The sequence below is a fragment of the Ochotona princeps genome, chromosome 20, assembly GCF_030435755.1.
Source record: "Ochotona princeps isolate mOchPri1 chromosome 20, mOchPri1.hap1, whole genome shotgun sequence".
Classification (NCBI taxonomy): domain Eukaryota; kingdom Metazoa; phylum Chordata; class Mammalia; order Lagomorpha; family Ochotonidae; genus Ochotona; species Ochotona princeps.
In genome coordinates, this window is record NC_080851.1 from 19,344,532 (window position 1) to 19,370,238 (window position 25,707).

Consider the following 25,707-nt stretch of genomic DNA (forward strand, 5'->3'; position numbering starts at 1 on the left):
GCAGGAGACAGTCCAAGTGCTGGGCTCCTGCCACCCCGAGAAACCCAAATAAAACTCCTGACTTCATCCTGGTCCATCTGTAGCCTTTGTAGCCATTTGGGGAGCAAACCAACAGATAGATTTTTTTTCTCTGTTCTCTGTCTCTTCCTGCCTTTCGAATATAGAAATCTTCAGAAAATCTAGAATGTTGGCATAACTTTCCTTCCCCTTAGGAGATTACTTTTCATATGGAAAACTCATGATATTAGATCCCACAATTACTTTCCTGAGTCTCTGCCAGACATTAAGTAAAAATTTACTTGGGTGACACAAGCTCCTTTTGGTAATGCCTATTATTGTACCCTATGGTACCAAGATGGGATGAAGAGGTCCAGTTGTTTCTGAATATAAGTATAAACTTTCAGAACTCAAATAGAACCTAGGTAAAGCAACCGTTGGCATTGTTTTTTGTTATTGTTGTTTGTTTTGTTTTTTAAAGATTTTATTTTTTATTACAAAGTCAGATATACAGAGAGGAGGAGAGACAAAGAGGAAGATCTTCCGTCTGATGTTTCACTCCCCAAGTGACCGCAACGGCCGGTGCTGCGCCGATCCGAAGCCAGGAACCAGGAACCTCTTCCAGGTCTCCCACATGGGTGCAGGGTCCCAATGCATTGGGCCGTCCTCAACTGCTTTCCCAGGCCACAAGCAGGGAGCTGGATGGGAAGTAGAGCTGCTGGGATTAGAACCGGCGCCCATGTGGGATCCCGGCGCGTTGAAGGCGAGGACTTTAGCCGCTACACCGCCGGGCCCCGCAACCCTTGGCATTGTTAGGAACAATTTGCCTTGGGGGGAAAAAATCAAACTCAAAACCAGACCAGAGAGTAGTCCATTCCTTTGTATTTTTATTATGTTCTTTTCACAAGTAAAATAAAAAACCCAAACCCAAACCCAAGCCATTAACAAAACCTGTACACACAAGTTTCTCCCATTCCCCCAAAACATTGCTAGGAAATAAACGTTCACACAAAAGCCTCTGTTTCCCCACTGCTTTTGTGTGCTGTGGCAGGAAGCAGCTGGAGTCGGCTGCGATGGTGAAATACAACAACTGCACACACCAAGACGCATGCACAGTGTTCCCGTGGAAATCAAACTCGGAGGAATTTTTTAAATGTTTTCAACACATCAGCATGAAGCATCGACCTAGTTGGAATCACTTAGATCTAAAGCAAATGCACTGATTGTTTTCACAGCAGGCTTTTCTTCTTGGAGCCAAAACAGGCAAACCAGCCAGGGTTGTAAGGAAAGGTTTTCAGCCCCCTGCCTTGGTCTGCTATAGCCTGTGACACGATCAATACCGGGGTGAGCAGCACAGGAAGCTCAGGGAAGATTATGAAGATGAGGTGAGTGACAGAATTACCTTACGGGATTTGTTCTTTCTCTTACCTTGAATCTCATCTGCCTCAGAAGGAAAACCACCAGGGCCCGGACCAAACAAAATAAGAGGTGGAAAACGACCTGAGATACTGCGTGGGTGAGAGCTTGCCACTATGCCTTTTTCCATCCCACCAGGAAAGGGCATGTTCTGTAGCAAATCAGAGGTGGCATCCTGATTAATGAGGAGACAAATGCCAGCGTTTCTCATGGGGCTCACAGAGCAGCAGGTGCACAGCAATTGGCAGTCACGACTTTGGGTGTATTTTTATTATCAGTTACATGATTAATCCTCCTGTTTTACTTTTTAACCCCTGATAGGTATCACTCATATAAATGCTATCCACAAGATAGCATCATTTTAGTTAAAAATCGCAAGTGAACTATGGAAAGCTCCCCAAGTGCCGTTTCCTTATTTCTGGAAGGCCTTTCAACACAGGTGCTGCTGCCAGGCCACAGCTTTCTTCCCCTTACTCAGAAGTCCAGAGCTGCTTGAAGTAGTTGTGTCTATTCATTCACTTGGCTTGTCCTGGCACTCAATAGGGGCATCAATTTAGGAGACGGGATGCTCATTCCTAATGCCCAGTACGCAAAAATCACTTTAGAAAAAAAAAAAAAAAACTAATGTGTCCCACTGGTCTGACTGATTGAATACCCCTGGCCAACTCAGTGGAGTTGACAATGTGGCTCTTAATTACATTGTCGTAATAGTTCCAGCCTATGAGGAAACTTTAGATGCCTCAGAAAAAAAAAATGCAAGTAAAAGATAAGTTTGTTTGGGTGTCAATAATGCTCAAATCCATGCACAGTTGTCATAATATACACTTTCCACAAATGTTTGGAGGACCCTTGTACCATTCAATAGTTCAATCCTAAAATTTAATCTGTGTGTGTGTATTCATTAGTATCTAATAAATATCCAAGGAATTCCAGGTTATTATTTGCTATTTGTTTCCTTAAGCCACTAGAAGAACATGGAGAGAAGTAATATTTTCTAGGCCTGCCTGCCTCATGATTACCAAAACATCTAAATGATTCTAATTTCCCCTTAGGAATTTTTAAATATTCATACATCCCATATTAATGGAGTATCCATTCATTGATAAGAAATGTGATTCCTCAAACCCAGAAATTACCAGTACCAAAAGTTTAGTTGTTGATTTATACTCTATTTCTACACCTACTTTAACATAATTAATCCCTTACTACATAAACCATTTCTTTACCTGACATTACATATTGCAAGCATTATACCCAGGTCATTCATACTTTTTTTTTTTTTAACAATTCTAGGATCATAAGGATTTACCTTAAAATAATTCATCATTATGCTCTTTCAAGACATGAGATGCTCCCTTTCTTGTGAGTGTTAAAAGTTCTTCATGAAGATCTGAGTGTTTCCTAGAAGTAGAAATCATGGGGCCAGCATTGTGGCACAGTGGGTTGGACTGCCATTTGCAAAGTCACTTCCCAGCTCTGAGACGGACTTGAGTCCTAGGTATTCCAACTTGCAATCCCTGTTAACACACCTGGGAAAGCAGCAGCAGACAGCTTAAGGAGCTGGGCCTCTGTAACTTGTGTGAGCCTGCGTAGAGTTTCAGGCTCCTGCCTCCAGTCTGACCTAGACCAGACCATTCTGCTCTTTGGGAGTTGAACCAGAGGATGAAAGTTTCTTCTGTTTTTTCCATTTTCTGTTGCTTTTACTTTCAAATAAGTAAAATAAATCTCTTGAAAATAAAGTATTACTCTTAGGTCAAAGAAATGATCATGTTTGTGGTCTATTCAAAGATACTCTTCATTGCTGAAATTTCAGAATTTAAAAAATAAAAATTTCCTCAAACTATGCCACAAGAGATTAATATTTTAGCATAACCTTGATGTATTTCTGTATACATAAATATTTAGATATGCATCTTACATTTGTATTATTTATAAAACTCAAGCATGTAGTACATAATGTGTTATAACCTGCTTTTTCCACTTAACTAAGCCACTGAGAGTCTTTCCATGTCATGAAGTCTTTTAAAATCAAAAATGAAGTAAATAGGATTGGCTTTCCACAAGTACTCTACTTTCCCATCGATTATGAATGAAGATGAATATAATTACTCACATTTCAGCACATTTTGAAAACACTGTCTCTCTTCTCTACCTAACACTAATGCCTGCTCCTTAAGGAAGCCTTCACATATGTAAATCCACACACACACGGGTAGCAGAGAAAAAAGAAGGAAATAATATAGCAGGGAAGGAGGAGAGGAGCATCAGAAGATGGTCATAAATATCCCTGAAGAGAAAAAAATAACCAATCTATATTGCCAAGAAATTGACAAACCCAGCAAGTCAGTGAACAGATTCATGCCATAAAGCTTCCCATTTCTGACCTCGAGGCAAAACCAGTAAGAAAACAGTTTCAAAAACCCTGGGTTTTGCCTAATGAAGAGCAAAGTGACAGCAGTCACTTAGTTTCATTATCTACCAAAGAAAATGCATAGCTCTAGAAGCAGTACTTGTTTTTACACTATATACCTTCAAAAGAAAAGTGTACAAAAGGCTAAAGTAATATCAAATAGCTAATGTAATATCCTATTTTCTGCTATTTCTAGGTTTCCTTGGGTTAAAGTGTCAAGGAATAATACTTGATATAACCCTATTAGTTTTAAACCTGATTGTGGCTTATGATAAGATCATGGCTACCATCAGCACCATCTACTACCATTACCAACACCACCATAATCATTACCAGTATCATTCTACCATTACCATCACCATCAATGATACTATCACAGTTATCACCACAATACCATCTCTACTACAGTCTTCAGCATCTGTTTCCCTCATTCCTCAGTCCCCTTCTCCCCAAACTGATCAGTCTTAGGGGCTTAGTTTAAATATAGCTTTCCTGATCTCCACATCTCTCTCTGTAAGAGTTAATTTCCTGAACAATATGAAATTCCCTTAGGCTGCGTCATTGGAAAAGAAAGCTGTTTGTTTAGGTTACAGTTTCAACAGTTCCAGTCCAAGAGTTGGAAGACTTGGAGATTGTTTCTAGTGAGAGCCTGTGGGAGGATGGCAGAGTTTGTAGGAGGAATCACAGAATAAGACAGTGATGAGGGACTATTCTTACTCTTTTGTAACAACTCACTCTCATGGGAACTAACTTCAGGCTTGCAAGGTAAACACAAGAGAGAATCTCTCATAAAAGCTATTCTCCAAAGGCCTAACCATTCCCCACTCCTTTATCACCTCCTAGCATCACCTCACTGAGGAAGAACCTGAAACAAAGCAATGCTTGAGGAACACATTAAACTGTTAGGACTATCAATCATAATTTATCATGTTACTAATTTTTAAAATCTTATTTCCTGATGCTTATCTTTGCCATCTCCTTGCCTACAGTGCAATATAGATGAGTAGGGGGATCAAACATATCTTAGTTATCATTTTGTGTACCCAGTACTTTCTAAATTGCTTGACTAAAGCAGTTACTCGATAAACATAGCATGAATTAGTCTGTCACCTGCAATCAGCTTGAACCTAACGTAAAAGATGAAAGTTGTGACAAAGGATGATCTTTCTAGCAGAGTTTGTTTCATTATCAAAATTTAATGCTATGCCCATAAGTTGTTTTCAACCTGTATCCAGACAAAATGGTCACTATCAAGAATAAGAATTGCGTAAGAGCAGGAAAAGGGGTTGAGAGGAAAGAAAGGCACTACTCAATGAGAGAATATCTGCTTCACCTGCTAAATATGAGATCTCTCTACCATGGAACTGTTTCAGGTCAATATACTATAATGGCATGAGACTTATTTTAAAATATAAATATCAAATTATAATGCACAAGTGGATACCTAGGTATGACTTCAGTTACAGATATTTGAAGAATACTGGGCAGGTCATTTTGGTTTGCCAAGAACAGATGTGTTGGAGGGTATGAGGAAAAGTGAAGGTCATATCATTGATAAGAATGGACCCAATACTGCACAGGTGACCTTGTAACATGAAGATGAAGAACAAAGATTGAGTGAGAAGAAATATTTGCAATGGTCATTATCTTTATGGATAGTCTATAAAGATATTTAGCAATATTCTTGTTGTACTTCAGTATCTGTTTAAGTGAAGCAATTTATAACTTATGGAGATGAAAATCTAAGTGGTCAATCTTGGGACCAGAATTACAATTAATATTGTACCATTTTAATTGAGTAAAATTAACATCTCGTGAGAGCCAATGGCAGGCTTATCTGCCACCACAGCACTGGCTAAAGCTGTAGTTGCTCCTCTTCTGGTCTAGCTCCCTGCTACTGGCCTACGGAAAGCAGCAGAGGATGGCCCAAGCCCTTGGGCCCCTTCATCCACATAGGAGACCCCAAAAAAGCTCCTATTCCCAGCTTCCGACTGGCCCAGCTCTGGCCATTAGAACCACTTAGGGAATAAACCAGCAGATCGAAGCTCTCTCCCCTACTCTTTCCCTCCCTCTCTGCCTCTGTATCACTTTTATTTAAAACAAGTCTTTTAAAAAATTAACATCTAGTCATAGGTTAGAGTGTTACTGTGTGTGTGTTGAAGGACAGCAGAGTGTAGAAGAGAGAACAGATGAGGAGTACATTTAACAGAAGAAATGCACTGTGGAGGAGTTTGATAGTAGTCACTGATGTATAATAAACATAAAATAATTAGCTTGCTTCAGTAGGCAGTGAAAGTGATTGTTAGAAATCTAGAAGACTAGAAATCTGAAAGTATACTGATGGTAAAAAGTAAGGGTCTCCCAATTCATAAAGTCAGAGGTATTCTGAGGACTTCCCTTTCAGAGTATGTCTGTAAGCTTCATACAGCAGATGTAGCGTCTGTCCACCAGCCTGTCAGCAGTGTGATGGCTTCCTCCCAACATGCCACACCTTCAGGAAGTGTTTCCCTCGACTTAACTTCCAAATCCTCACCCATGCACTGTTCCCTTTCTTCCCTTGTCTTTTCATTCCCAATGCCAGATTACAAGTGGAACTGAAGTGTTGCTTTCATTACTTTTCCCAAATTTCCTAAGACTTCCTCGTCAAAGTCTAGGATTCTGAACAGAAAAGGAAAAGTCACAGAACTTACTTTAGGGAATTAAAGGGAAAGCCATCTTTGGTAGAAAACATTTCTTCTCCGTCATTGTCCCTTGGCACATCACATGATCAGACCTTCTGGAATTAATTCTCCTTTCTAAGCACACATGTCAACAGATATATTTCCACTGAAGCAACAATGAATACAGAAGTGGACCGTCAAAGTGTTAAAATTATAACATTGTACAAAAATGTTATTAGACACAGAACTGCCGTGTAATAAACCCATAAATTTGTAATTTTGTCAACAAACAGGAGCCCCAGGGCCACAGGATAGAGATAGACCTGAAACAATCATATGAGTTTACCTAAACATGGCTGGCAAGGGCTTGTGTTAGGTGGGAAAAAGCCAATGAGTCCCACATCGACTGTAACATAAGCAGTTACATATAAACTATATTAGGACATGAAAGTTGACACCACATACCAAAATACTAAATACTACACATGCTTGAGGGATACAAGCTATTGCTGCTATGGGAGCAGTAAGCTCTAAACGGCGATAAAAAAAAAAATAGAGTACGAACCACCTGAAACAGCCTTGGATCATGTCTTTATGGAAGCCCTGAGCATTCATACACTTGACAAATCTTCATTGAGTGCCTACTATGTGGAAAAGCACTGTGCTGAAGACTGTAGGAAAATACTGTCTCTGCCTGCAGGAACTTAAATACGTCCACTGGGACCTTGTAATTCTATAAAGTATGAGGCAATTCTGCCCTCTGTGGCTAAGGGTAGATTTCACACTTTTCAAATGTTAAGTGCAGAAACCTATAAAATGGAAATGCTACTGGAATCCACCCCTAACTACTCACTATTTCAAATCCAGGGTTCCCTCTCTTCTAGCCAACTGTAGAATGTCCACAGCTGTTTTCTGCTGTAGTGTTTCTAGGCATAATGTGGTCATCTGTTTTTTATGCCTAGGCCTTCCCCAGCTCACCCTCTTAACAAGTAACACAATTAACATAAATCTTCAGAGCTTAAATTTTCCTAAAATTGCCTTCCACAAAAAATATTTCAGATGTTTAAGACACACATGTCCCACATCAGACAGCCTTGGTTCAATTCCTGGTTCTATCTGAGTCTGTTGCCCATCAAGGGAGCCTCTGGATGGCAGCTGTGATGGTACAACTCACTGGGTTCCTGTCGCTAACTGGGGAGGCCTGAATTGAATTACAGCTCTTGACTTTAGTCCTGTCTTGCTTCAGACATTGCAGGCATTTGGGGAATGCGCCGGCTGTTGGAAGCTTGCAATCTGTCTGTCTCTCAAATAAATATGGATATAACGACACTAACATATTTTAGAATACTTGTATTTATTTTAGTAAATATAGCCACACATTTTTGTGCCTTAATGTTATCTGTATATCCCAGACATGCCAATAAATATCAGAGTACATATACATCTAGATATAGGTATGGTTTTTTATATATAAAAAAAGCATCTGTCACTGCAAGCGGGGCACCAGTAATCACACAGGAGCTGTAAGCACTCAAGTACACAGTTCAAGGACAACAAACCTGACGAACACGGAGGAAGACTATCTCTACCACTCTAACCTGTGGAAGTTTCAAGGTCTAAGGTTTGTCACCAGTCATTTGTAACTAGAAAGAACAGCAGAGCAGCACATATCTTAAGCATTGTCCACATGATTGTGGACAGGGCCCCTGGAAAGGATGAAAAGGGACGAATGGGAGCAGAAAAGCCTTGATCATTTGTAAGACAGCCAGAGAAAACTTTGCAATGAAAAAAATTTGTTTTTCCCATTAAGATTTATTTATTTATTTTTATTGGAAAGGCAGATTTACAGAGATAAGGAGAGACAGAGATGAAGATCCTCCTTATGCTGATTGTCCCCACAAGTGGCCGCCACGGTCAGAACTGAGCCAATCCAAAGCCAGGAGCCAGGAGCCAGGAGCTTCTTCTAGGTCTCTCCAATGCAGGTGCAGGGCCCCAAGGCTTTGGGCCACAAACCAGGAGCTGGATGTGAAGTGGGGCAGCCAGACATGAACTGTTCCTATATGGGATCTTGGTGCATAAAAGGCACAGTCTTTAGCCACTAGGCCACTGCACCGGACCCAGTTTTTCCCATTTTTCTAAACCAACAAGATCTCATTCTTAGTGACCAGTCATGGATGGCCTAACAGCTATGAAGAAAGTGCCCAAAGAATGGGCACTCAGCCAGGTTGGTCATCAACCTTGATCAAATTAGTTCATCTCAGAGTTAAAGCAGTAGTCTTGCATCAGTTGGACTTGATAATCTCTTATAACTTCTACAACTGCAGAAACTCCATGCTTCTTCAGAGAACAATAGCCTCACCATATCTCCTTCCACACATCTATACCTGCCCTCAGTTCTGTAACATCTGGCATGCTGCATCCCAGAACTTGAAATTTTGGTTAACATACCCAGTTAACACACTGAATGAATGGATTCTTTCTCATTTGCTACCAAACATTTGTGCTCACCAGGTCTAGATCCCAGGTCATGCCCTTAATCAACCTTAGGACAAGTACAAAGAATATTTGGCATCAACAGGATACGCAAAGGATGAACCCCAAAGGTCATCACGGGTGGTGGTTGGGGGTGTCAGGAATAAAATACAGTGCTGCAAAACAGGTTCTAAGGCTCAGAGGAGGCCAGACTTGTTCAGGCAGGCAGACAGGTGCAGGATTTTCAGAGGAAGTGTTGCCTCAAAAGGATGGACAGAATTTACGTAAACAGAAATTGTGACAGAAACACAAATGCTGGAAAAAAGAAACTTCAGATGTTTTGGAGAAGTGATGAGTAAAGTATCTGAGCAATTTGGAATCTGAATGAAGAGAAGAAAAAGAAGATAAGCAAACCTGGGGTGGGGAGGTGAGACCAAGTCTATAACCCATTGAATGACATAGAACCAGGAAAAAATACTCAAAGCTGTGTCCTATGGCAAATATCCTGCACCTGGTGTGAGAGTGCACCGAGTCAACACAGGGCAGGGAGCATCAGCAAAATTCAGTTCAAAGCAGCAGGCACAATGGCCCAAGCAGCTAAATCCTCACCTTGAGTGAGCCAGGATCCCATATGCATGCCAGTTTGTGTCCAGCCTGTTCCACTTCCCATCCAGCTCCCTGTTTGTGGCCTTGGAAAGCAGTGGAGGATGCACCAAAGCCTTAGGACCCTGCACCCACATGGGAGACCCTGAAGAAGCTCCTGGGTTCAGATCAGCTCAGTTCCAGCCATTGAGGCCATTTGGGGAATGAAGCAGCAGATGGAAGATCTTTCTGTTTCCCCTTCTCTCTGTAAATCTGACTTTTCAATAAAAGTCAGTTTTTAAAAACTGGCAGATTATGAGGATTTAGGGGGGCATTGAGGGCATCAGGAATTGGAATGGGATTTTAAGGCACCGATAGTACAGTACAGGTATGACGTGAAGAGGGGTGAATCAGGAAGAGGCATGAAAGTAGTGGAGAATAGGAAAGGAGGGAAACAAGATGGAGGCAGCCAGATGCTGCACCCACACACCCATTCTTCACTCAGAAGGCCTCTGCTGGGGTACCCACACTCCAGCTCTGTCCAATAACCCCAGTGAGGAAGCTATAAAGAGAATTCATGCACAAGAGGGATTCTAAAGTTCATGAAAAGAGTAACAAACTATTTTTGGTGCAAAAATTTTTCAAATTCATAGTTTTTCATAGTATGCATTTTCATAAGCTACTTAAAGACCCCTCTCATTAAGAGCTTTTTTGTATAAAATAAGCCTATGTTTTATTTTCATTTCCCTTGAACCTTTTAATGTCACATGTAAACCTTGTAGGCCTACTCCATACCTGTCCCCTGGAATCAATAAACAATCACATTGTTTCTGAGCAACCTTGCATCCTTGCCCCCTTAACCAGATTTTCCTTGTTCTTCCATGTAAAATTATCTCTTCCTCCTCTAGCACCTACAGAATCAAGACCCCTTTTGTTTTTCCTTCTCCCTTCTTTTCCTGTCTCCTCTGGGGCCTTCCAGTAACCAATCCTCATACCCACAGCATATAACACTATCGTAGGAAATCTGTCCATCCCTCACCTGGCTTTCCCACTCAGCTGTGCAGCTACCCATGCCTGCTCCATCCCACTCTGGATCCTATCCATCTCTACCCCATCTATGCACCACACCCATGTAGAGTTCCCATTCTTCTGGAAAGGGATAGTATGATCTTAATCCAAATCTTGAGAATTGAAAACAAAAATTTTTCAGTAACAAATTCAAAGTTTTGCCTATTTCTTAACTTTTGAGAGACTCTGCATAAAAAGGATTAGGTCAACCAAGTGGGAAAAGTACTTCAGAGATAAACAACAACAACAACAAAAATGGCTACGACCTAGAACAATAAAACGTACTAAGGAGTGACTGGAGCTAAATTTGCGTATAGAGGGAGAGCAACCCTGTGAGAACACGTTATCCTTTCTTGTCCACCAAGAGTCCTAATATTCTAAAAACACTCTCAGAACCAGGCATATTCCTCTTCCATGGACTTCCACATTTACAGATCCATTTTGAAGAACTGTAGAGGTTGCCTAAGCCTTGGCCTCTTATGAAAAGATAAAGATTTCCCTGTATTGTGGGAAAATTATGAAACATTCACGTGTGGAGGGGAGGTGTATGTATGTGTATAAAATCCTGTAGTTCAAACGTCAGTGGGTCAGTTTCAGGTCAGATGTCAGACAGACATTCCTTCAGATTGGTTTTAGAATCATGAGTCTAACCCTGTCCCTCTGAGGAACCTCCACTTAACCTTCATATATTACCTACCCCTGCTGGCCGGAAAAGGTTTCTCTTTTTTCATGCTTTAATATGATAGACTTCTAGCTTGAAACACAGCTATCAGTTATGTACATCACTCTTCTAAAAATCAATATTTCATTTTTAGTATACAATCTCTTTGAAATTTTGATTCAATAATTTTTAACATTTTCCATACTCATATTGAGATATAATGTATACTATCTTTTCTTGAAAACAGAAATATTAAAATCAAAAGTGAGGAAAGGACATACTTTCATGTCCAGACAGAAACCTTAGGTGAATGGGTTGGTTCACGTCACCAAAATTTCTCAATAGGTTCTTTTTTTTTAAAAAAAAAAAAGATGTTTTATTATTATTAGAAAGCCGGATATACAGAGAGGAGGAGAGACAGAGAGGAAGATCATCCATCAGATGTTTCACTCCCCAAGTGAGCTGCAACGGGCCGGTACACGCCAATCCGATGCCGGGACCAGGAACCTCTTCCGGGTCTCCCACGCGGGTGCAGGGTCCCAAAGCTTTGGGCCGTCCTCGACTGCTTTCCCAGGCCACAAGCAGGGAGCTGGATGGGAAGTGGAGCTGCCGGGATTAGAACCGGCGCCCATATGGGATCCCGGGGCTTTCAAGGTGAGGACTTTTAGCCGCTAGGCCACGCCGCCCGGCCCCTCAATAGGTTCTTAAAGTAAAATACAAGAAAATAAGAAGACTTACTCACAAGACTATTTGGCTACAGATTTAAAATATAGTTTTGGATCAACTACATAAAATGAAAATTAAACTCATGAATTATAGTCTTACTTAAACTCCAGTAGAATAAAATGAATGCGTGAAATACTTATTCATTTTTTAACTAATGTACGACATAATTTTTCCTAAACTTAAAAACTGGTGGGTCGGGGGTACGTTTTTATGTTCAGTTTTGTCATGGGTATAATTTAAGCCTCTGGTTTGTGACATGGTATCAACTTAATACACCAACTTTCAGCCAATAAAACAAGAAGTCAAACTGCTTCTTGCCTTCAGCATTTGAAGAATCCATTTCTGACAAAGATTGAACCTAACCAGAAGAACAAACATTAGGAACTACTGAAGAGAGGAGTTCATAGACTAGTGCACGCAGTCTATTGTCTTGTATTTCAGCACATGCCCAAACTTTAATTCCCTCTTATCGGGCTCAGCCCGATTTCCCACACTACTTCTCCTGCAAGGGATGTCATCAAGACTCAAGACAACTGTTTAAACAATACTGTGGCTCCTTCCTCTGGCTGTGTAGTTGTTGTGGGGACAGATGTAGGTGCAATGCAGTGGATTACAGGCTCAGGGCAGGGCAGGATACAGTCTTTACCAAGCATCATGGTCCCTTCTGATGCTCCAAAGCAGTAAGTATGTTGTGGGAGAACATGGCTGTTCCTTTCACCACATGGTTATCGTCTCATCGCCATATATACAGGAGGTTGGCCCAGATATTTTAAGAATAAAGCCTCTGTGGCCTCAATATTTGTAATGTATCACTACAGTTAAGATAAACACTTTATGAAAATTTCCAACTTCTGGGTAGAAACAAAGACTTGTGTCAACTGCACGTCTATCCCTTGGATAAATGCATAAAAGGTCATTTTACAGGAAGAATTCACATACCAACAGATACGCAGTATAAAATATGCCATTTATTTAAATCAAAAATCATGGAAATTGAAACAGCAAAAACATCACAAGACAGCTTTCCAAAATTGAGCTAAGAAAATTCTTAAGAATCCTTAACTTCCCATCATGATAGTGGTTAATTATAAAAATGTAATTAGCTCATAAAGATACACTTAGAAGTACTGATGAACCTGCAAATGACTAGAATCCAGTTAACATTCTGTGACAGATTGAGAGAGCATATATCTTCTAAATTTAATACTCTGACTCCAGATACAGACAATGTCAGTTACAGGATAGATAAGTGACTGATTAATTTTATCAGTTAAAATATTAAAGAAACAGTAAGAGTTTGATGGTATATGTTGGAATTACTTGGATTCCACCATCAATATGAATTTTCAGACATTCCTAGAGCTGTCTACTGGAAATGTGTTCCTCGGACTCAGAGCAGTGCAACAGGCCCATCTACTCAAGGTCTGCTGTGCCTTAAGGCAAATCTCATGCAATGTTAGGAAACTGACTCTTTGTGGCTTCAGCAACCCCTTGTTCAGTTAGGAGCAGCTCTTTTGGTGGAAGCTAAGAAGGAACTCTGACCTCTTCCATCCTTCCACTCACCATTCTGTTGTTTGATATTTAATAAAATAATTATCCTCTGGGACACTATAGAGGGCCAGATTACAACAGAAATAAATGTACTCCAAAAAGTGCATTGAAAACAGAATTGAAAGGTTACTTTATTTTACTGCAGAAGGTATTTCAAATGCATACATCTTTCTATAATATGCAGCTTTGATAGAGTTTTTGAAGACCCCTTGTATTACTGACAACAGTATGCTTCCCATATATAGAACCCAAGAGGAACCACAGATTCTTAGGAAAAGGAGATGAAGAAAAAGGAGAAGGAAAAAAACGAGACATTCTGTCATTAAATCTGTTCCACGAAAAGAGGACACTAGGAACCAAACTTCCTACAGTTAATACACAGGGTCATGTTTCAGTTCTGTTGTCTGCGTACGATTAAGGAGTTAAAAGCTCTTAGGCCAAATCTTAGCGTGTCCACTAACCTGGCTGTATGACTTGCCCGATTTCATTAACCCCAACTTCTTAGTACATTGGAGATAACAGGTCTACTTTAAAGTCCTCTCACAAGGATTAAATCATGCTTGTGAAGTGCCTCACACTTGGCAAGTGCTCACTAATTGGCAGCTTATTACCAATGTGGCTGTTCTGGGGATGGATAAATATTTAGCCATCTTCTGGATGAAAAAAAAAAAGCAATTTATCATTAAACATCATTGCAAATATCAGCAAAGTTTACTAAATTCTGAGGGAAACAGACACACACTCATGAAAGAAAGTATGTTCTGTCCATGCCTCTGTTGACTTATGACTAATGGATTTGTACCCAATGTGCGGATGTGGATCTGAAATGAAATGGCCAATACCAAAGGCAGTCTCTGCAACCCGTTTTGGAGAGTCTGTTCTGAGCCAATGATGGAGCCACCTACTTTTAAACTTATAGGACAAAGCAGGACAGCTTCCTAGCATACTTATCCTGGAATCTGGAGGAAAGATCAGGAAAGGAGAGACACAGTATCCGCCTAATAGGTAGCTCTACTAAAACAACTGCACATCCGTGCAGGTGAAGATGCCACACTCCGTGCAAACTTTCACTTTCGTTCAGATACAGATTTCAATGACTGTTCTCATTCACCTTCTTCTTAGTTAATGAGATAACGTGATGAAGGTGAAGGAGCAGAGACATATCCAAAAAGAAACAGAAAACATGACTTCCCACGTTCTCTGAAATATTTAAATACACATTTTGCATATGTATCAAAACCCTTAAGTATTAGAATTCAAAAGCCATGTCTGACTAGTTTTCATTCAGCCTTTCTGCCGACAGCATGATTTAACTTGTGAATCAGGGTTGAAGGATTGGTCTGACAATATGAAATACAGAAAACAGAAATTTAACTGACATTAATTACCATGAATTTCTTCTGTCCTCCTTTTCACTGATCTAGGTAAACTAACTGAATCAGGCATTGGAAACATACATCTATGTCAATTACCTGAACAAACAGCATTGAGGGCCATGAAAGAAAATAAAGTCAAACATTTTTATTCAACCGTGATTGTAGCTTGGAACAAACAGATTTTAAATTGTAATACTCCTAAGAACTGGCTCCTTAAAGTCATTTTCTCTCATTCTCACATCTGTTACCAAATATCATATTGCTGTTTTAATTGGCCAAACATGTAAGCAGCAAATGTGTTTTCTGCTGGCATAAACATTTTTTGTCTGTTTTTTAACATTAAGCTTCATCCTCTCTTAGGAGACACTATTTAGGAGTCCTTTCAGTAAAGCAAACTCCATTTAGAATTCTGGAAGCTGGGCCCTGCACGATGGCTCAGTGGCTAAATCCTCACCTTGCATGCACTAGGATCCCACATCCGTGCCAGTTTGTGTTCTGGTTGGTCTGCTTCCCATCCAGCTCCCCCCTTGTGGCTTGGGAAAACAGTCGAGGACAGCCAGAAGCCTTGGGACCCTGCACCCGTGTTGGATACCAGAGGAAACTCCTGGCTCCTGGTTTTGGATCAGCTCGGGTCAGGACATGCAGCCACTTGGGGTGTGAGCCAACACAAGATCTTTGTATCTCCTTCTCCATAAATCTGCATTTCCATTTAAAATCTTTTAAAAAAAAGAAATTACATAGCCATAGCAGAGACTAGACATAGAAAGTCAGATCTTATGATAAAAATGTAACATGCTTAGATATGTTTTGAAAATGTGAGAGTATGTTGCATAACTATATATAATACTTATCTATTTGATAAGTATAAAGATTTTCTAGGTTTAAGCCTATAGACACAATTTCTAGAAGGATAAATAAAAAATAGCTAACAGTTGTTCACAGAGAACAGAATAAAGGGTGCTTCCCTTTTCAACTTATGCTCTTCTGTGTTGTTGAAATTGCTTGCTGTAGGCATGCATGACTCCTATAATTTTTAATAAAAAATTCAAGAAGACTCACAAGAGTCTACCAAGCAGCTTGCTTCAATCATGTGCATGTAAGATTCGTGTTCGTGTTCTGTCAGTCTTGCTTGGATGTTCTACCCTCTGCCTGCACTAGCGGTTTAAATTCTATTTCATGGGCAATGGTGGAGAGAAACCAAACCCAACTGACGTCACAGCACACGTAAATAGTATCTCTAAAAGGGATATAAACATGCAGTCCAGTTTTGGAAAGAGTAACCACAATATTCATCTTTTTGCAATACACAGATCACCCATGAAACTCCAATTTCTACAATATAGTTGTGATTTGAAAATTACCAAGTCTCCTTCCATGCTCTTGAGTACTCTAGTAGAAACAGGTGTCACCTACCATGACTTCCATGTACTAAAACTGAAGACAGACTTAAACTATTTTTAGATTTTTTAAAGTTAAGTAATCAAGCATTTCCTAAGTGTCTGAAGTGTGCTTGTATCATTAGAGTTTGGGTTTTTTTTAATTTTTTTTTTACTTTTTTAAATTAATTATTATGCATTATGTGACAGTTTCATAGGCTCTGGGAATCCCCCCACACCTCCCCACGCCCCTCCCCTCTGGTGGATTCCTCCACCTTGGTGCAGTATTACAGTTCAAATTCAATCAAGATTCTTTCTTTGCAAACATATACCAAACATAGAGTTCAGCTACTTATTGTCCAGATGGGTTGAACAGTTTCTTGGGGAGACCATTTCTGGTCCAAAGTTAGAGCTGGTAGAATATCATCCCAGTCAATTAAGAGTCCCAATATGTCCCTGAAAAGATTTGCTTACAAATAGAAAAATTTTTTAAAATGTAATTTTAGTTCTTGTATTTAGCATTAAGATTTTACCAGAGAAAAAAACATAACTGTTTTGGGCTCTAGTAACAACACTAATCTTTGGTCCCAGAAATCTTTTGAATGTTACTACAGACACATTTATCAGAATTCATTAAAATATACCAAAGATGTGTTTTTTAAGAAGATACCTTAATCTGCTATGGAAAGATTTAAAAGAGGGAACACAAATAAGGGAAAGTTCTACCTTTAAATCGAATGCCATCTACTAACCTAAAGAGAGAATCTCAACTTTGGGGGTTTTAGATCGCAGCCAAATTTCCACAAAAATCTCTTCTTCCCAAATTCTGACCTAGGGGGCATTTCATCCCACGATCATCACTTCTGCCCTCTGTTCAAGCAGCATCGTGTCAAATCTGGCTGCAAGATTAAGTTTCCCAATTCAGAATTCAATATTGTAACCCTAAGGATATAAGATCCAAGCTGGAACATTCTGTTTTTTTATAAGAAAAAAAAAACTGGATAAAATTGTTTTCAGCTCGGAGACCGTGGTTTGCCCAGACTATAAGGATGAATCATGAGGACTGGCAGTAAGTGAAATACATTTGATGTTCTTGCCTTATCCATGCACATTAAACAGCATCTTACATTTGTCCCAACTCACCCCCAAAAGTGTTAACTTATTTAGTATTATTTAAGGATTTCAAAAGTAAGTAGGTATGTCTGAAACAAGCTTGGGGTACCAGTCCAGTGCCGTGTGTCTGGCTTCATTCTTGCTCAGGTTAGACCTCCATTTCAGAGGAAGGGAACAGAAGATGTATTATTCAAGGCTTATAGAATCCATAACCCTATGTTAGGACATTATTTGTTCCACACTCTAGGCAAGTAAGTGTTTCATTTAAAAATATGTACATGGGAGCCAGCATTGTGAAAGACTGGGTTAAGTCACTACCTAAATGCTTTATCACATATTGGGTTCCTGGTTTGAGTTTCCTCTGCTCTGCTTCCAGTTCAGCTTTCTGCTAATAAACCTGAAGAAATAACAGAAAATGGCCCCAGTACTTGAATTCCTGCCATTCACATAGGAGACCTGGTTCCAGCTCCTGGATTCTCACTTAGACCTAGTTTAGTCTGGGCCAATGTAGCCATGCAGGCAGTAAACCTGGTAGATGGAGAGCTGTTTCTCTCTCCTTTTTTGTAACACTGCCTTTCAAATGACTAAGTAAATCTTGTGAAAATTAGGTGGAAAATTAAGCTTTCTAATTGGCATCGAACTTGTCCAGAAGCACTTCCTTAGAGCCTCATTCCATAATGAGTATCCATATGAGTATCTCATAGGAATACTTGTTTCCGTACTGGCTGTTCCACTTCCAATCTAGCTCCCTGCTGATGTATATGCGAAAGTAATAGAAGACAGCCCAAGTACTTGGACTCTTGCTACCCACGTCAGAGACCCTGATGGAGTTTCTGGCTCCTGGCTTTGGCATGGTCCAGCCCCAGCTGGTACAGCAATTTGAGGAAATGAACCATTCATAACATGGGGGAATGGGAGAAATCTTTTATTTCTCAATCTCCCTCTCTGCAACTCTGCCTTCCAATAAGTTTATATATATGTACATATATATATATAAAGTGTGTGTATACACACACACACACACAATAGTTTGCTCTAGTTTTTCTAATCAATGCTATAAATCACCATTTCATAGATAACCTTTTTTTTAAGTATACCTGCTTCTCTAAGTTTTTAGGTGTCAGGAATTTTCTAAATATCGAATTTATCAAAAAATATACCTTCCATATCATATGAATCCCCTAAAATATCTATTGCAACATGCTGCCTTACAGCATCAAAGTACTGAACTCTGATAACCTGTTCCAGTAAATTAAAAGCATTCTTTAATTTTGAAATCTTTGAATAGCACAAGGATTCCCTGTATCACCGGAATTTTTTATTTTTATTTTTGTACTCAAGTATTTAACTGTTCATCTCATAATTTACTAGATGAGATGCAATTAACTTATACAATAGCTCAGCAGAAATACTAAGAATCAAGTACACTGAGGTTTCTGCTACTGTTTTGTTTGAGGTCTTGTCTCTTTCCAGTGCTATTTGCTGCCTGGACAGCCCACAAAGGTTCACTTTCCGGTTATTACTCATTGAACCAGCTCTGGATTATAGTGGAAAAGAAAAAGAAGTCTGATGGAGAAATGACAGTGGAAGGAGAGACACATTTGAGTGGCTACATCCTTTCTATTACAGGTGTCAACATATGTATTTGCATTTCTGACCCTAGGACAGCTGGAAATCATGTGGCTACTTCTTCCTACTGGAATAATCCACTCCCTGGGGATCAAAACTGAAAATAGGTGAAATTTAGAATATTCTGTTGATCCTCAATTTTTTTCTCTTGATCTTATGATTAGAAAAGTGCTGCTGATGGGAGCAAGGATGCAGTTCACCTGGAATCACAGCCCAGTGTCAGCAGCTAATCTCCGTCCTTTGAGGAAAAAGTCCTTCCTATCATGGGGGTGCTAAAAGCTAGCAATAGAACAAAATGCTTTTTCTTAAAAGCTGGCCAACATGAAAAATAAAGTGTTTTAAAACCCATAATTTCACTTACTATACATAATCAAAGGTGTTCAGTCATTCTGCTGGTACTTAAACAGGGTGACTTTAGATTTACAAGAAGTATTAGCCTAGAACAATGGTTATTTATAGATGGGGTTTTCAAAAATTATTACAAGCTTAGGGCAAACTAGAAAGATACTTAAAAATCCAGTGATTTTCACTATAACTGACTCATATTGCAGAGTTAGGAAGAACAAAGTGGAAAAGTGAATTCCTACTGAAATGCTGTAGAACTCAAATGCTGTCTTCAAATAAATATGCACAAAATCAAAATTGCTACAGATCTTGATTACAATTTTGGATCAGTTTAAGACAGTTTATTTCAACAGAGCAATCTGCTCACAAAACAAGACATGACTTACTCTGTTGAACACAACATTTAACTTATAAAAAGGCAAAAGGGAAGAAGAGGGAGAGGGAACAGAGGAAGGCAGAAGAATGTAAATGAACATCGGAGATTTAGAACAAGTAAATCCCAATTCCAATTACTGATCGATCAAAATACAATTTTAGTGATCAGATTATCTCATTGCAGTTGGTTACTTTGATTTTTATATTTGCTCTTTAGTTCACAACTTTTTACATCATCAAGTGTTTGAACAACTGAGAAGTTTCTCAATATGAGGCATGTCTATTCAATTCTAATATTATAAAGAAGGACACTTTATTCTGAGTAGTTCACATAGCAAACATAATGCCTTATTTTGCTAAACTTCAGTAGTATAGATTGTATCCATAGGAAGCTAAGTACATGAAAATTTTCTCACAGGCATTTCCATTTAAGGATTATGGTAACCTTACTGTAAATGTAGAGTAGAAACCCTAAAGCTTTCAATTTTTAAACACTGATAGTCATACTTGAAGATGGTCCCATTCATTAATCTTAAAATTGAGAAACTTCATAAACTGCTTGTTTGATATTTTGATTAACATCACTGTAGCATTATCACAATATCAGATTTTATTAAAAAAAAAAACCTAAAAGCTTTTTTCATCAATGTATTTGGAGGACAAGAGTGCCTCCCTTTGCTGGCTCACTCTTCAAATGAGTGCAGTGACCATGACTGGGTCAGGGCCAAAACTGGAAGCCAGGAACTCATTCTAGATCTTCCACGTGGATGGCAGGTGACCCATAATTTGGGTTATCACTGCTGCTTTCCAGGATCTGCACTGGCAGAAATTCAGAAGCAGAAGCAGAGCCAGGAATCAAACCCAAGTTTCTATGGTGTTAGGATGTGGATATCTTAGCAACAAGGCTAAAATCCCACTTCCCCAGTTTTACAACTTAAATAACTAGTTCAGCTTGAAAATATTCTAAAGGTAACAAAACTGTAAGCACCTAATAGGCATAAGTTAGACATCAAACTTTCTTGTTAGTGGAACATTAAGCGATTATTTCAGGGTCAGTAATTACAAATTTGACTCCAGTGATTATGGCACAGACCAAAACATCTTTTTACTAAGAAGACTCCTTAATAAGTTTTTATGTTCCCAATACCTTTCCATCTATAAATCCTCGGTGTGGGAAGTACTTTCAGTTTAAATTAAGCAGTAGTAATTTCCTGCCCTCACATAAATTAACTGAAGAACTGTCCTAGCTTTAAAACAGACATTCATGCCCCCAGAGCAACTTCTGTTTTAGAGTAGGGGTAGTTACGTCTGGCTTAGGTACCCGGTGTTCCTTTTTGTGGAGAGCATGAAAATGAGTCTAGGTAAATGGCACACAATCTACAAGAATGCCATTTACACTCTTCCAGGAACCTTCTCCCAAGGCAATGTACATCTCAGGTCAGCTCTGCACATTTCTAGCTAAGCAAAATGGGCTTAAGCCACATGGACTACCTTTGAGAACAAGAGTATGAGCAAATACAAAATATAACATTGATATTAAAGCAATTAAGTCATTTTGTGTTTCAACATATCCATGTCCAGGGGAAAACCTGCCCTAAGGTCTGGTTAAGCCAAATGCACTCAAGTTGCCTGCAGTACCCTGTTAGCACATATCCTCAGCCCTGTCTCAGACACCTGCATCTGCTTCCTCCAGAACATCCACAAAGCACTCCGAATTGCATCCCCCTTGCCAAGAAACGCATTATTCTAAAGGAAAATAGAAAATCCTTTCCATTTCCCTTTTAATGCTATCCAGAAAATGGAAGGGCATGTTAAAAATTCTGGAAAAATTAGAAGTTCATTTTTATGCAAAGATGTGGAAAGCTATGCATTTTTTTTCATAAAATACATTCCCCATGAATTTTGAGACTCCTTGTGGGATGCATAGTCTGTTCACTATCAGTTTTTAGTAATGTCAGTGGCAGTATACTCAGGAACACTTGATCCAGTTGTCATTCTCTTTCCTAGCAAACTCAAATATGCTAGATAAGTATTTTTAGCCAATGTGCCTGCTCTATTAACTAATTTAATATCCTTTATTTTGTAGTATTTGTGAGAGTCAATCTATGGATATACATAGCCAGCCTGGACTCTCAGGCCCACACATAAGCATGGAAAGATGGCAAAGTCCTCCAGGGACAGCAGTTTCAGAAGAATTGTACCCAGTGACCCCTGTGTGGGAGAGGAAAAACACAAAACAAAACAGAAACAAGAGGTGTATAATACTGAAACTAATCTGTCACAAGCTCAGGTTTGCAAGAAAGACGAGATGCAATAAGCATCCAATGACTATAATGGGTGAAAACTTAAGTCTCCATTTTTTTAAACAGTATCCAAACTCACTCGTGGAGTTTGAACCGATTTGAAAATCATCATCTGAAAGCTAAGAATCCACTCTGAGTCAACGGGTTAGAAAGCTTGCTACAAAAAAACTGCTCACAAAAAAAATCTGGTTTGATTTCTAAAACTTGTATGAATGAACCGAGTTTCTGAGCTTGATATATTAGGCAGGGAGTTTGTTCTTCCAGGTAGTGGACCACTTCATTGCTCTCTTGGGGGAGGGAAAATCCTCCGGGAAAGGCATGGGTAAGTAGCATCTACTCTGTGAAGCCACAGGCTGGCTTACCGCCAGCAACACAGCAAAGTCTCTTTTCCTCCACTGGAAGCCACTGTGGCTACTCATCCCAGAGGAGTGGAAAAACCTCTGGATATTTCATGGGAATCCTTCAGTGTCCACCAAGGAAAACAGCACTAAAATTCCATGTTTGTGCCCCGGCCCAAAGTCATGTAGGAGCAGGACTCCGAACACGAAAAAAGGAAAGGACAAAGTCAATTACAGTTCTAAGGTGTATTTTATAAAGCACAAACAGACATTAGTGTTCTCAAATGCAACTGTTCATACCTGCTGAATGGGGACAATATTTAAATTGTCATACCTGAAAAATAAAACGTCCCTTTCTGGTTAGGAGTAGCTATGAAACAGTGAAAATTATTCTCCTCTGCTTTTTCTTATTGTTAGAAAGTAATCATTACTATTGTCAGAATTAACCATTTTAGTAAACTTATGTGAGCTCTAACAATCAAAATGCATTCATTCCAAAGGTATATGCCACCTTTTGATATTTACAGATAGGCTGTAATTTAGATTTTCTGGTATTTATGCTATGCAGATACGATAGCATGTTTTTTCTTTCCCTTTGAATACGTGCTGTTTCACTATCAGATTAAAAAAAAATAACATCCTAGTTTGTACATGTCTAGCATGGAAAATTGAATCATCAGAACCACTGCTTTTATACTTTACTAATTTAACAATTAGTTTTTTTAAATAATTTATGAGAAATATCTTCAAAACACATGTGGTTATTCTGAGGCAACTATTTACGAAGTATTCATAAACAAGTCAGTAACAAGCATAGTTCCTAGACTTAGGAAGTGTTTAAAAATCACACAGGGTGCACACAAAATACACAGTTGAATAATAAAATAACTAATTTCAAGCCCTAAGAAGTTAGAAGTTCAGTCTAGGATCTTTAAAATGCATTGTCTTTTTTAATGTATTTATTTATCTGAACCTTTTAAAGTATTTGCCTTAACAATTGATTTCCAATAAATGCTAGCGAATAACAAGCTATAAGCATCTCTCCCGATTCTTCATCAGAAACATATTCAAAAGGAAAAGCTGTTTCTTAATTAGGACTGAAACAGAATTCTTTTACAGTAGTAATTCCTATAATATGCTATTGGGTACACCAAAAGGGCACCTTCAGGAAAGTTTTATTAAACAGAACAACGTAATTATCAAAGCAAGTTTTATTTACATACAAAAAGACTATCTGTTTGTAATGGGTATTTCATTGCCTACACCACAATTATTTAGCTCTATTTAATACACACTTGCCTATCAGTAAACATTTAAACAGGTATTAATAGAACATAAAATCATTTTGCATGTTTTCTTTTCATAGATGCATGCCAACAGATGCCAGTTTATACCTGTCAGCAAAACAAAAACCAGCTTCAAAGTTTTAAAAATATTTTTCTGTGGAAACCAAGATCTACTTCTTTGAAAATAGTGCAAGCCTATGTAAACATGGCATTATGTATCTGACATTTTCCATCTAAAAATACATTATGAAGCATGCTGGTATTAATAAACCATGTGCTTTCAGAACCCTGAAGTGCTTTGCTATAATTTTGTCAACAGTAGGACAGTATATTTTCCAGCATGCTATTAACATACAGCAAACAAATTTTATGTCATCACCTTGCCAGATTGGTTTTTTCATACTTTCCAAATCAAGACAAACCCAAACTTTTTAAGAGTTCATAAATATTCGTCACCACCTTCTGACTGATGAGTTAATAATTCAAGTATGCACAGAAAATCCAGAAAGATTTAATCAGCAATACATGACCAAAAAAAAATAAAGGAAGATATGTGTATATATATATATATATATCCTTCCTGCTCCTTACCCCACCCCCATCATAGTCAGAAAAATCACCCTTCGGCAGCAGCCAACTCTCCTTCCTTTCACCACTTCAGTTATTTGAAGGCAAATGAAAATACAAGGATCCTTTGCTCTTCCAATTTCGCTTACAAGGCAAACATTGAAACACAAGCATCAACTACCGACTTCCCAGAAAGCACCCAACAGAAAGAGCAAGACTCACTGACCCATTTGGAAGACAAAGACGACAGAAGAGGAAAGCTCTAAAAATCAGCTGGGGAGGCCTCTGAGAGAGATTCTTCTGGCATTTCATCACAGCAGCCCCGGACCAGTTCACCTCCCTGGATACCGGGAGGAGGAACTAAATAGAGCTGTTTATTAAAGCTGTTGGGCTGGATTGCATTAGGAAGCGGCAGCAGAGCACCTGGACCTTTCAGATTGTGGCAGTGTTTAATTTGCAGCCTGCCCCTCCGCAGCCGCCAGGATTCCCGCTACACTTCCCAGCCTCAATCACACATTCTCCGGGGGTGGAAGTCAAGGCACATGCATTTGTATGTTTCTATTTTCCTCATGGAGGGGGGTGGGAGGGAAGAGGGATAAAAAAATACAGCCAAAGTAAAAAGATTGGACAGCATTAGAAAAATGTTACCTCCCATCTAGGAAAGATGGACTTTATTCTTCTCTCACTCTTGGCTTCTTCCAGAGATTACAGTCTAAATAAGAGATTCCTAACATATCCCTCCCCCCCCAATATTTACATCCAATCCCACAGTAGATGTGTTCTTCTGTGTGTGTGTGTGTGTGTGTGTGTGTGTGTGTGTGTGTGTGTGTGGTGAGGGGGTGGTGGTGATTTTAGTTTTTGTTGCAAAGCCGCACCGGTGAAGTTTGAAGCGGAGGTTTCCTAGCCAGATTTCCCGGGCGCCTTCTGCCTTTCGTACTTGGAGTGCTATGCTGGCAGGTAGCTGAAGATACAGATAGAAAGATGGTACAGTAAATATGAATTATGTGAATCATATGGTGAGACCCTCGTGGAAAAAAAAGGGGAGTTGAGAAATGGCTGACTCCATACCTGACCAATTACAGCTTGCATGGTCCCTGTGTCCTGCTGCGCTGAGAGATCGCAATCCATCATATGTTGTCTTTGAAAAGGAGAATGGGGGTTTCTGGCATGCATCTGTCAATCAACTTCCATACTCACAACCATCACCAAAAGCAAGAGGGAAAAAAGTCAAGCTGCTCCACCAAATAGGATGAAACTGTCATGTGACCTCCGGCAGACACGCACACACACATTCACTACCTCCATAGAGCGTAAGAATTTTCTGTAGATATGAAATGACATTGACAAATATCCAATACCAACTAAATAAAGTGAGACAAACAGCTATTCACCAAAGACAAAACGTGGGGCTGTAATCTTCTGCTAAGGGTTTAACAAACCTAGGAGGATTTTTCAA

The 25,707-nt window shown here is 39.3% G+C and overlaps 1 protein-coding gene across 1 annotated transcript in view; it reads right to left on the minus strand.

Moving 5' to 3' along the window:
• The window catches only part of POU6F2 (POU class 6 homeobox 2), a 412,986-nt gene extending 387,562 nt beyond the window's left edge, over positions 1-25,424 (minus strand). The window contains exon 1 of the mRNA XM_036493686.2: positions 25,320-25,424. Coding sequence (XP_036349579.2) covers positions 25,320-25,424 — 105 coding nt within the window. The remainder of the gene's footprint in view (positions 1-25,319) is intronic.
• Between the last annotated feature and the right edge of the window lie 283 nt (positions 25,425-25,707).